Source organism: Staurois parvus, unplaced genomic scaffold (assembly GCF_062004578.1).
Source record: "Staurois parvus isolate SC_StPar_1 unplaced genomic scaffold, SC_StPar_1.0 ptg000155l, whole genome shotgun sequence".
In the NCBI taxonomy this organism is placed as follows: Eukaryota; Metazoa; Chordata; class Amphibia; order Anura; family Ranidae; genus Staurois; species Staurois parvus.
This window is the reverse complement of record NW_028317951.1, coordinates 14851210-14864853: the sequence shown is the minus strand read 5'-3', so window position 1 is coordinate 14864853 and position 13644 is coordinate 14851210. Positions and strand designations below refer to the sequence as shown.

Genomic DNA, 13644 nt, shown 5'->3' with positions numbered 1-13644 from the left:
TAATAATATCAGTGCCAGTTTTTGAATGCAATTGGCATCTTTATTTTTTTCTTCACTATAGCTCACAGAATTAGCTGTCACTTTCCTCGGAGATAAAGGAAACTTTGTTTCTTTTTTCTTGGGAAATAAACTAAAAGGAAACTGTTTCTTTTAGTCCTCATGAACACTGGATGTTTTTACAGCGGCTGTTTTTGGCTTTTGACATTTTATCTACAGCCAGTAAACTCCCCAACATGTTATCCTATGTGTCCATTCACAGACTGTAATCAATGTTTTTTTTTTGGCTGGAAAAAACTCCCAGAACTAGTGGATTTCTAGAGGAGTTTTTTTTAGCTGTAAAAACGCTCTAACATGGTAAATCGCTGTAAATCATGGCAAACCAGTGTTTTTGGACTTTTTTTTAGCATGTAAAAAAAAAACAAAAAAGGCAAACAAAAACACGGCAAAATGCTAATACAAAAACGCAGAAAAACGTGACTTTATCCAGCTAACGTTACCAGCGTTATTAAAATGCCCAGCGTACATGGAGCCTTAGCTTGGGGGGAAAGTGACAGCTAATTCTGTGAGCTATAGTGAAGACAAAAAAAAAGCAGGTAATCACACAAAGACCGGCACTGACATATAGTGACAGCCAGTCACTGTATACACTGCTCCTCTCCCCACATCTGCAATACACAGTCTACTGTATCGGCTACATTTTTCCTACTGACAAAATGCCGACAGGGCCACTTTCGGCTGATATGTTTTGGTGGCAGAATTTTCGGTGCATCCCTAGTTTTAGTAGAATTAAAGTTGATCATACAGAGATTGTACAGTCAATTTGTATAATGCATGGCCAGCCTAAAGGAGAGCGTACAATCAGATTGTATGGTGAGCAAAGTGTGTTACTAGCCAGATCACCAGGTAAAATAAAAGTAAAAAAAAACAAACAAAAAAAAAACAATAAAAGAAAACTAACCACATTAGCGGAGCTCCGGGCTCCCCCCCAAAAAAAAAATAAAAGTCAGCAGCTACAAATCCTGTAGCTGTTGACTTTTAATAGAAGAGCACTTACCTGTCCAGGGATCCTGTGCTGTCCTCACCTGAGCCGTTCAGCTTCGGATGCAGGACCCGGCATCTTCAGTAAAGCTAGGTTCACACCTATGCAGTTTGCGTTTGAGCCGTTTCTGCACTGCGTTTGACACTTTTTTTTTTATTTTTCTCGTTGCTAGGCAGATTTAAAAGCAGCAAAAACGCAATACATGCTTTTATGCAGTGTTTCCATTTAAGTCTATAGAACCAAAAACGCAACGTTTTTCGTTAAAAAAAAAAAAAAAAAAAGGTCCCTGACCCTTTCCAAAAAAAACACACCGGGTGAAAACACACAGATGTGAGCATGTCCCATAGGAAATCATGTTAAATGGACTGTACTGCATTTCTGCAAAACATTGCCGAAAACACTTAGGTGTGAACCTAGGATAAGGCTAGGTTCACACCTATGCAGTTTGCGTTTGATCCGTTTCTGCAGTGCTTTTTGTGGTGTGTTTTGCGTTTTTGCACATTTTTGATGCGTTTTGCTTTTGCCAACTTGTTGCTGGGCAGATTAAACCACATACAAAACGCACTACATGCATTTCTGCAGTGTCTCCATTTAAGTCTATTGAACCAAAACGCTTTGTGTTTAACCACTCGCCTAAAGGGCACTTATAACCCCTTCCTGCCCAGGCCAATTTTCAGCTTTCAGCGCTGTCACACTTTGAATGACAATTGCACGGTCATGCAACACTGTACCCATATGAAATTTATATCATTTTGTGAGACAGATAGAGCTTTCTTTTGGTTGTATTTAATCACCTCTGGGTTTTTTATTTTTTGATAAACCAAAAACCACTGAAAATTTTGAAAAAAAAACTTTTTTTCTTAGTTTTTGTTATAAAATTTTGCAAATAAGTGATTTTTTTCCTTCACTGATGTGCGCTAATGAGGCTGTAGTGATGGGCACTGATGAGGGGGCACTGGTAGGTGGCATTGACAGGCATCACTGATGGGCACTGAAAGGAAGCACTCATATGGCACTGATAGGCGGCACTCACTGGCATTGATAGGTGGCACTGAAAGGCAGCTCAGATGGGCACAGATATGTGGCATTGATGTTCACTGGTAGGCACTGATATGTGGCATTGATGTGGCACTGATGGGCACTGACAGGTGGCATTGATGAGCACTGACAGCTGGTATTGATGGACAGGTGGCACTGCTGGGGCTACACAGTTCATCAGAGTGCTGATGATCAGTGCACATCTCCTCTGAGTAATGCCGATTACCGACTCTCCTCTCCTCACGAGCTGTCAGGGTGACAGCTCGTGAGGAGAGAAATGCTGATAACCAGCATTTCCCTATTTACATGTGATCAGCTGTGATTGGACACAGCTGATCACATGTTCGAGCCGACATCTTTGGCTCTTTCCGTTGATCAGTGATCCGCTGTGTCCTAGGGACACAGCGCACCACCGCTCGCTGCAAGCTCCCGGAGCCGCGCATGCGCAGTTAGAATGGGATGATGTCATATGACGTCCTCTCAGAACGAGAGAACCACCTTGCGCCCGTCATTACCTAATATGGCGGCCGGGAGGTGGTTAAAAAAGTCCTTGACCCTTTCCAAAAAAAACGCACTGGTTGAAAACGTGGAGATATAAACATGTCCCATTGGAAACTGTATTGCGTTTCTGCAAAATGCTTAGGTGTGAACCTAGACTAAGGGCCTTGTGGCTTCACAGCCAGTTTCCTACTGCACATGTGCAAAGTGGGCTGCGCTTAGTGAATGGTCCTGTAGTCTTCTGGGATCTGTGAAGTGTCCCAGAAAGCCGTGGGGGCCAACTTCTGCCTCAGATCACCACGGCGCATCTGACCTGATCTGAAGTGGGAGCGGGTACCTGCCAAAACCAGGTAGTCCCCCCCCCCCCCCAAAACAATTGCCAAATGTGGCAGTGGGAGGGAGAAGGAGGCAAACAAGTGGAACTTGCCATTTTGGGTGAAGTTTCCCTTTAAGTGTTCATTCAGATCACATGCATTGGCCTTTCTTTTCAAGGCATACCAATGCAAGGACCTGTAGAAATATTGGGAATGGGCGCAGTGCACACTGCTGTGTTGTGCTGATGATACATGCTGGAAACAATGTACAGCAAGTCAGACTTTTTCACAATACAATGTATGGGAACACATGTCAGCACTACGCACAGTAACCCTTTGTATGTTCCAGGAAAAAGCAAAGCAACACACGGGGTGTACACATGTGCACCATATTCCCTCTTAGATTGTAAGCTCTTAGGGGCAGGGCCCTCTGAATCCTCCTGTATTGGACTGCCTGCCTTTATGGGGCACTAGATCAATCCTGTGTAATAATAATAATAGTCCATTTTAGGGGATAACACCACTTTATTGTGGCAGTGAAAGGAGTCCTCCATAGGAAGTGTCTCCAGTCAGGGCAGTCCAATCACAGACCGTCTAGAAGAAGTGTGTGAGCCGGTCTGGTCCCCTCCAATGATCTGTCCTCCTGCCCCGACCCATCCCCGGCTCTCCCAGCACTCCATGGAGCAGCCTGCCTGCCCCGAGCACACTCACCCTTTGAAGTACGCCTTGACCCGGACCTGGTGGGACTGATCTGCTGGCTGGGACATGGTGCTGTCCCTCTGTGTCGGCATGTCCTCCCTCCTCACACCAAGTCCCTGTCCGTCCAGCGCTGACACAGCCCGGGAGAGGAAGAGAGCAGTCCGTGCGGCCTCCCCCGCCTTCTTCCTTCTCCCAGTCCTCAGTCCCAGCACTGCCTGCAAGACCGCACCACCTCACACACATCCGGGGGAGGGCCAGGCCAGCCCAGCCCTGCCGACAGCTTCACTACCGGGATAGGTAGAGGCAGTCACCATGTAATACATCATCATACAGTGCGCAGCATTCCTCCCATCCTGCTCCCTACAGCCCTCCGAACACCTTCTACACAGCACACCGAATGGAGGTGACTCCGAGTGGCAGTGACGTCATGGCAGGGCACACCATGGCTGGCAATGCCACAATTCACACCTCTTACAGTGTTACTAAACACACAACAGTGACATCATGCTTGTCATACTCACTGTGGAACCTAAGGGGTTAATCCTCTGTGTTGTGTAACAAGGCTTTGATCCTGACTTCTCTGATCCTCCCCTTCTTCCAGTGCCCCCCTCTTATCTCTTGATAAGGCATATCATGTGGAGTCACTCCACACATGCTCAGTTTGGTGTGTATTTCTAGAGGTTTTTTTCCTTGGTAGAGTGCATGTGATCAGCACAGGGTCAATCAGCACTGTCCAGGCGGATGTCAGGGGTTAATGACTTCTCTGATCCCCCCTTCTTCCAGTGTCCCCCTCTTATCTCCTGATAAGACATATCGTGTGGTCACTCTGCACATGCTCAGTTTGGTGTGTATTTCTAGAGTTTTTTGCTTTTATTCCTTGGTAGAGTGCATGTGATTAGCACAGGGCCAATCAACACTGTCCAGACAGTGGGTCAGAGGTTCTGCATCCTCCTATACTATATCCTAGACTAGAGCGAAATGAAAACTCCTCTTGCAAGCTTTAACTAGTTCTCTGCTGGACACTGATAGAAGTCACAAGACTGCTCTAACTGCTGATAAGAAAAGGTATTTAGCAGTTTGTATTTACTACAATAATTGCACTTCCATGTTGTGTGTACTGTGGGAGACCAGATATAATGAATGCAGGGTCCTGGGTTTAGTAACACTTTAACCACATCCCAACCGCCCTATAGCAGAAATACTGCGCAAAATCATGTATATATATATGTGATTTTGTGTTTCCGGGCAGGGGGCGCGCACGTACGCCCTGCCCGCATCACCATTTGTGGCCGTGGCTGTCAATCGCTGGGTCCTGACTGGTGATTACCCTTGATTATCAAGGTTTTCTGACAGGGAGGAGGACTGCTTTATTTATTTATTTCAGGTACTTATATAGCGCCATCAATTTACGCAGCGCTTTACACATATATATATATTGTACATTCACATCAGTCCCTAACCCTCAAGGGGTGTACAATCTAAGGTCCCTAACTTACATTCATACATACACATACAAGGGCCAATTTAGACAGGAATCAATTAACCTACCAGCATGTCTTTGGATTGTGGGAGGAAACCAGAGTACCCAAAGGAAACCCACGCAGGCACAGGGAGAACATGCAAACTCCAGGCAGGTGGTGCCGTGGCTGGGATTTGAACCAACGACCCTAGTACTGCCAGGCAGAAGTGCTAACCATTTAGCCACTGTGCTGCCCACATTGTTTACTAACAGTCCTCCTCCCTGTCAGCTCGGGCACACTGCTCTGGATGGCTGTGCACAGCCATCCAGAGCAGTGTGCTTACAGTGAAGCACACTGACACAGCCCCCCAGTAAAACACTCCCAGCACACAGTTAACCCTTTGATCACCCTCATGTTAACCCTTCCTGCCCAGTGTCATTAGTACAGTATCAATGCTTTTTTTAGCACTGATCACTGTATTGGTGTCACTGGGGATGTCAGTGACACCAAGTCAGTTCCCCCCAGTGTTAGAATGCCTGCCACAGTCCCGCTATAAGTCGCTGATCGCTGCCATTACTAGTAAAAAAAAGAAAAAATCCCAGTATATATACCGCCATTTGTAAACGCTATAACTTTCACATAAACCAATTAATTTACACGTATTGGGATTTTTTTTAGCAAAGACATGTAGCAGAATACATTTTGGCCTAAATTTATGATGAAATTTGATTTTTTAAATTTTTTTACTGGACATGTTTAATAGCAAAAAGTTAAAAACATAGTTATTTTCTCAAAACTGTAGATCATTTTTGTTTATAGCGCAAAAAATAAAAACTGCACAGGCAATCAAATACCACTGAAAGAAAGCCCAATTCGTGGGGAAAAAAAGGACGTAAATTTAGTTTGGGTGCAGCATTGCATGACTGCGCAATTGTCAGTTAAAATAACGCAGCACTATAATGCAAAATAATGGCCTGGTCAGGAAGGGGGGTAAGTCCTCTGGAGGGCAAATGGTTAAGGCAGCCTGTTCACTTCAAAGAAAAAAAGACAAACATCATCTTTCCCATACAGTGTGTCACAATCCACAGCAGTGTGATGCCATGGGGTTGATTTACTGAAGGCAGATAGACTGTGCACTTGCTCCAGAGCTTACTGAACAGAAGCTCTGCTGGCTTCCATCATCCAATCATATGCAAGCAAAAATGCTGTTTTTTTCTATTTTAATTGCATGTGATTGGGTATTATTTGCAAAGTAAAGCTTTACTTTATTTACTAAGCTCTGGAGCAACTGCACAGTCTATTTGCCTTTAGTAAATCACACCCCATGTGGTGCACTGCAAAGTTTGTCAGAGCTAGATTGCCTCAGGCTGCTTTCACGCTGATCAATTTTTTCTTCATTTTTGCATTTTAAAAAAGCGGATGAAAAATGCATGACTATTAACCACTTGCCTACCAGGCACTTATACCCCCCCTCCTGCCCAGGCCAATTTTCAGCTTTCAGTGCTGTCGCACTTTGAATGACAATTGCACTGTCATGGAACACTGTACCCATATGAAATTGTTATCATTTTTTTCTCACAAATAGAGCTGGTATTTAATCACCGCTCGGTGTTTTATTTTTTGTACTATAAACAAAAAAAGAGCAAAAAATTTGAAAAAAAGTTTTTCTTTGTTTCTATTATAATATTTTGCAAACAGGTAATTTTTCTCCTTCACTGATGTGCATTGATGATGCTGCACTGATAGGCAGCACTGACAGGCAGCACTGATGGGTACTGATGAGGTGGCATGGATAGGCAGCTTTGATGGGCACTGATGAGCTGGCACAGATGATGTTGCACTGATAGGCAGTACTGATGGATGGCACTGATGGGCATAGGTGTGTGGCACTGATCATCAGTGCCCCAATGATCAGTGCTGATCTGTTCTCTGACAATTGTGACAACGTGAGGAAAGTGCAGCCAATAACCAGCAACTGTATTTACCTGGTGATCTGCTGTATCATTGGACACAGCTGATCACATGGTAAAAGGCCACTGTGATTGGCCTTTTACCACATCACATGACCAGGACACAGCGATCATGGAGATCGCCAGGTGCGATCTGTTTCTTGAGGGCAGGAGGCAGCTCCCCTTTATGGTGCTTGTGCATGCACATGTACAAGTGTGCTCTGTGATCGTTGTGTCTATTGGACACTGCAGGTCACACAATTAGGGTATATGGCCAATGGATTTTCATGGGGCATGAATTACGCATCTTATTTCCTGACTACCTATCACATTTTTCACCAGGATGTTGCTTCTTAGATTTTGGGCCCACTTATGAGTCGAAAATGTGTATTGAAGTGTAATTCCTTACTGTGTGTAAGAAATATCTGATTAATTGATAACTGTAAAAGAAGTAATTTTCATTTTCCAAAATGTTGTGCTAAAAGATGTGATCTTCGAAAGACTTTCCATGGCTGTTGCTAAATACATTGGATGGTCTACTCTCTAAAATGGGGTCTTTTGGGGGTATTTCTCCTGTCTTGGCATTTCAGGGCCTCAATAAATGCAATAAGAAGTCAGGAAACCAATACGTAACGTATGCTCCTTGAACACCTGAATTTGTTCCTTGGATTTTGAGTCCCTCTATGCATTTAGGCAACAAAAAACGTGTCACACATATGGTATCCCCATAATCGGAGGAGCAGAAGAATGTGGTTTGGGGTGTAGTTGTAAGTATGCCTATGCTGTGCTTGAAAAATAATTTGTTAAACAGACAATGTTGTGAAAAAATAAAATTTTATTTACTTCATTTCAAACATTTTTGGAAAAAAATTACAATTTCAAAAATCTCACCATGCCTCTTGATAAATACCTTGGAGTGTCTGCTATCCAAAAAGGGGTAATTTGGGGGGTGTTTGTGCTGTCCTGGCATTTTAGTGTCTCACAAAATGATTTATTTTCAAATATATAGTACCAGGGCTCAAAATTTCAAGTTCTGAGCCAATAGCCAGGATTTAAGAGTTACTTGCCAACAGTTGCCCCCCCCCCCCCCCAACCTCTACCCTGCCCAATCCATAATGTAGCCCCTAAACATGCCCTCATAAATAATCATCTTAAATTACACTTTTTTTATGCAGAATAAAGTTACAAAAATAAACATATATATATGTTGCCCCCTCCCCCCTACACCCATGTCCTCTACCCCCCTTTTCATCCCCCCAGCCATGAGGGGGGGTTGAAAGAAAAAGAGAGGGGGTGATAGAGAGGGGGTGAGAGAAAAATAGAGGGAGAAAGAAAAAGAGAGGGGGGAGAGAAAGGGGGGATTATCAGTATTTCTGCTACACACAATTATGGCACTGTCCCCCCGCATAATTTGAGGTTATAATGAGCACATAACCCCCCTCTTAGACCACATGGTCTCCATTATGGTACAATGCATCCCACAGAACACACTCACAGGGCCCCCCTACTGCATAAAGTGAATACAGAGCCCCAGCCCACACACACACACACATCTCCCATCAAGCTCTCTCAGCCTGTCATACTTTGGTTCCTTTCCTCCCACTGTTACACCCTGAGTTCTCACCAGTTCTAGAAGTGTCCTCCTCCTTGGGCTCTCTCAGTCTCTCTCTCCTCTCACTGAACTGGACCCAGAGCCCGCTTGCACAATCCACCCTACGGCCTGACCCATCTTTCCAAGAGCCTGTCATAGGAACCCCTACGGACCCTGAGCCCTTGTGCAGTGGATGAGTGCCTGAATGCCCGAATGCTTAGTCCGCTCCTGGTGCCAGCACCTGGTTCCATATCCATCGGCTGTCTGATTGATCCGGCTCTCACTTCCACATTATTTTCACTTGCCAAATGCGAGCAGGAGAGTGGAAAATTTGAGGCCTGGTATATACCATAGTTTGTAGACTCTATAACTTTCACACAGACTAAATAAAACACTTTTGATTTGGGTTATTTTTACCAAAGAAATGTAGCAGAATCCATTTTGTCCTAATTTTATGAAGAACTATTATTTATTTGCAATGATTTATACCAGAAACTTAGGCTACATGTACACTAGTCTACCATGGCCATAGGAAAAAGCAAAACATGGCAAAAACACGTGTAAATGTGGTACGACATTTACGCACATTTTTGCTGTGTTCTGCGTTTTCCCGCAACCGGCGCAATTCTTTTGCATTCAGGAAAGGGAGGTTTAAACCATAAGTTCACCTTTTGACAAACATTAATAAATGCACATTTTTTTGCAGGTAAAAAAATGTGCATTTATGTTTTGTTTTGGGAGCCTGTAAAGCATTGCACCAGCGATCAGCATCTCCTGCATACCTGTCAGTATATCTACTTGCCCATACGGGATGTTCCCTGCTAAAGCTGTCGGACAGACAGTGAGTGACGCCGGTAGCAGGGAGAGAAGATCCCCCACTAGCTGTCAAAATGGGGGGGGGGGGCAGGGATCGGTTGTTTTCCTGAATATGAGTATCATGTAACACAGGGGTCCTCAAACTACGGCCTGCGGGCCACATGCAGCCCACCGAGGCCATTTATCCGGCCCGCCGGCAGGGGCATATTTTCCGCGAGGAAGGGACACTAAACTAAGTACAGGGGCGGGCAGGGGGATGCTATATCTTACCTGGCTCTGGTCCCAGTCCCACAACAATCCAGTCCAGGAAGCGCTTCTCCTTCATTCACTCTGGCCACTTCCTCACTCGATGTTCATGCTGCCGCTCAGCTCCGCCTCCTCACCGATGATTGGGTGCCAGAACTGTAGCTCAGGAAAGGCACACAGGCGGCCAATCACCTGCGAGGAGGCGGAGCCAAGCGGCCCCACGAACATCAAGTGAGGGAGAGGCCGGAGTGAAAAAGGACAGCTGACAGGTAAGTGTGCCGTGCAGACGGTGCTGCTGCAACCAGGTATGCTGGCTGCAGCAGCACCATGCTGGAGCAGGGGTCAGCAAGTTAAGTGTCATTGGAGTCAATGGGAGGAATAGTGCCCCATCATTGGTGTCACTGATACTAATGATGGGGCATTATTCCTCCCACTGACACCAAGGATGGGGCACTATTCCTCCCCCCACTGACACCAATTGTCGTTGTCAGGCTCTCTCTCTGGGGGTGAGAGAGGGGTGGGGTATGGCTGATTTTTGTGTTGCCTAGGGCAGTACAAAACCTAAATACACCATTGGATGTAGTAGACTACACAGTAGAAGTGTTTATTGTGGTCAGAATAAGTACTGGCTTTCCTAGCCCCAATCTGTGGCCTGTAAGAGAAAGGGTTATAGTAGCCCATACAAAGGAAAAGGAAATCACATCACAAGGGGGGGGGGGGGGAAATACAGAAAATAACATGTATTCCAAAGAATGTGGCAGCAAAACCAAAAACAATTAACTGAAGAACAATACAGGCTGCATACACAAATACAACTGTATTTGACCTATACTGTGGATGCAGCACAAGAAAGCTCTAGCTGTCTCAAAAAATGATATAAAATTAATTTGGCTACAGTGTTGCATGACTAAGTAATTGTCAATTTATTACAGTGCTGAGAACTGGCCTAGAAGTAGGTTTAAAGAAGAATTCCAGGTATGGATATTTTATACATATTTACATTGGTCCAGTTATGCTACTATGTAATGCTGATACCATACCTGGACAATGCCTCTAGAAGCTGGAAATCACTGACGTAGACACTAGAGATGAGCGAATCGAACTTGGCGAAGTGGAATTCGTTTCGAATATTAGGAAAAATTCGATTCGCACCGAATCCGAAAATTAGCAAACTTCGGATGCACGAATCAAATTTTTCCCGATCGGCCGATTTTCATCCCTTCTACAGCCGGCAAAAAGTGTCCCTGCAGAGAGCTCCGCTATTTCTGACAGTTCTCTGACAGTTCCTTCACATTTACAGCGGTTGAAACATTGTATCTATTTGTTTCCATTTAGGATACAGATGTTTTTATTCGGAAACAAATAGATACAATGTTTCAACCGCTGTAAATGTGAAGGAACTGTCAGAGAACTGTCAGAAATAGCGGAGCTCTCTGCAGATACACTTTTTGCTGTACTGGAATTCTTCTTATTTTCCTTCTTCTTCTTCTTCTTATTTTCCTTCTTCTTCTTATTTTCTTTCTTCTTCTCCTTCTTCTTTTCTTTCTTCTTCTCCTTCTTCTTCTTCTTATTTTCTTTCTTCTTATTTTCCTTCTTCTTATTTTCCTTCTTATTTTCCTTCTTCTTCTCCTTCTTCTTATTTTCCTTCTTCTTCTCCTTCTTATTTTCCTTCTTCTCCTTCTTCTTATTTTCCTTCTTCTTCTTCTTCTCCTCCTTCTTCTTCCTCTCCTTCTCCTTATTTTCCTTCTTCTTCTTCTTCTTATTTTCATTCTTCTTCTTCTTCGCCTTCTCCTTCTCCATCTTCTTCTTCTTCTTCTTCTTCATCTTCTTCTTCGTCGTGCCCCGTGACTGCCCAAATGAGTGAAGTGTGCGGTGATTCTAAGATCGACGGCACTCATCTGCATGTCATACTGACTGACAGTATTATTTCTCTTCCCCAGCAGACTCCAAGGGCATTTAAATTAAAGGTACAGTGTTCTGCACTAATATAAAGGCTCTCTGAAGCCTAGAAACCCTTTTAATAAGTTAAATTCACAGCGAATAAATTCGCATCGAATCAAATTTATTCCGCAAATTCGGCGAATCAGCCGAATCGAATTTTTGAATAATTCGCTCATCTCTAGTAGACACCACAATTTCAGTGATCTACACCTGCTTCCAGGTCCTGTGCTGAGCTGCTGCCCTGTTTCATTATGAACACAGTTGGTCAGTTACCCACTGACTGAAGGAGGTGGAGAGGTGAGGCAGTGATGTCAGGCTCTCCACCTCCACCAATTAGAGAACGCTTTGCGTTCATTAAAAAAGTGCAAAGCATTCTCTGAATGGTGCCTGTGTCAAGGGCCAACCTTCTGTGTTCACAATGGGGCAGGGCTGCTGTTCAGCACAGGACCCAGAAGAGACACTGGAGCAGGAATGTCTACTTCAGCGATTTCCAGATCCCCGGTCAGACATAGTATATGCATGGTTACACTGGTCCAAGCTGGACCAATGTAACTGTAACAAATATGCCAGATCAGGAATTTATCTCTAGCATATTGGTCTTCAAGTGATTAAAGATCACTTGTAAGAAACATCTTTCACAAGACTGTTGAGCACTGTCTATCATGTAGATATGACACCTCTCAAAAATGAAAAAAATCCATGTTTTCACTACAATGTATAAAGCTTCCAGCCACAAAGCAGTTAAAAATTGTGTTTTCTAGGACATTACTGATAGCAGTCCCTAGAGGAGAACTATTACGATTACAATCTGAAGTTCTTTGTTTTGTGTGGTGTAATAAACACCTCCGGATAAATAAATCGACATTATACTCTCAGAAGCCACGTGGTGGCTTGGGACTTCCCAGCCTCCTGGCTTATTTTCAAGCTGCTCAGATAACACAGCTCTCATACACTACAGCCAAAGGCCTTAAACCCCAATGGGTTACTAGTGAAGTCCTGTCTTGTCATCCTTATACTATTGGCTCTCTGATGTGGCTTCCCAATTGATTACATCCTCCCATTTATGCCCTACATTATCTTACTCCTTAGCTGTCTGGGACAGGCTGCGCATCCATAAATCTCTATCTTCTCCTCATACCCCCTTAGCCCGTCTTCTGTAATCCTGAATTCTTACCTGGGCTTACACCACCTTTGTTTCAGTGGTGGATTAATAAGGGCCTTCTCCGTATCGGGGATTACCTGGATGGGGATCAACTGTACTCTACAAAACTTTCAGGATAATCACTAGCTACCATCCAGTGAAACTTTTTGATATAATCAAATTGTGTCCTTTATGCAATCCAAACTTAAGTTATTGAAGGAACCCCTAACACTCATTTCCTTTGAACCATCCTGTCAAGCTACTGGTATGTTGAAAGGTCGAATATCCACTATCTATACTTCCCTTAATGATTCAAAAACCAAGCTTCCCTATATGGTCCATTGGGAATGGGATTTAAATATCTAGAATTGGCTGGCTGGCTTACGCTCTGTTCAAGATTTCTATCAATACAGCACTAATAGAATCTACCTATAAAACACTTCTACAATGGTACTTGGTTCTCACACGCCTTGCAAAAATACATTATACTGCATCGTCTTCCTGTTTTTGGCGCTGTGGGCAGGTGGGAACCAAAAAATCTAATTGATCCTTTATATGAATCTGACTCCAAGGATCACTATTGCTAACATTGGAAGTGATTGGTGATACCACTTGAGTATGTTAAAAATAAACTGAATTGGATCATGGTTAATGACAAACTCACCTGCATTCTCAATAGCATTCTGTCTCTTACAGGGACCATGGCTGACCCTCTTTTACTTCACTCTTTCTTATTCTTTTTATTCTAATTTCCTACCTAATTCTTTCTTCATACTTTTTGTTTCCATTATTACCTTTTCATGTATCTGACTTTAGTACCTGACTGCTGTTTGGTCATGCTCAATAGTAATCATTTTTCATAGTGAAATATGTACTGGAACTGTGTTCATTCTTGCGGTTTACCCTTTATAT

General features: G+C 43.7%; 1 protein-coding gene across 1 annotated transcript in view; it reads right to left on the bottom strand.

The window, feature by feature from the left end:
* PRKCI (protein kinase C iota) overlaps positions 1-3952 on the bottom strand; it is a 148374-nt gene extending 144422 nt beyond the window's left edge. The window contains exon 1 of the mRNA XM_089675487.1: positions 3601-3952. Within this exon, the coding sequence (XP_089531613.1) occupies positions 3601-3680 (80 nt within the window). The 5' untranslated portion in view covers positions 3681-3952. The remainder of the gene's footprint in view (positions 1-3600) is intronic.
* Between the last annotated feature and the right edge of the window lie 9692 nt (positions 3953-13644).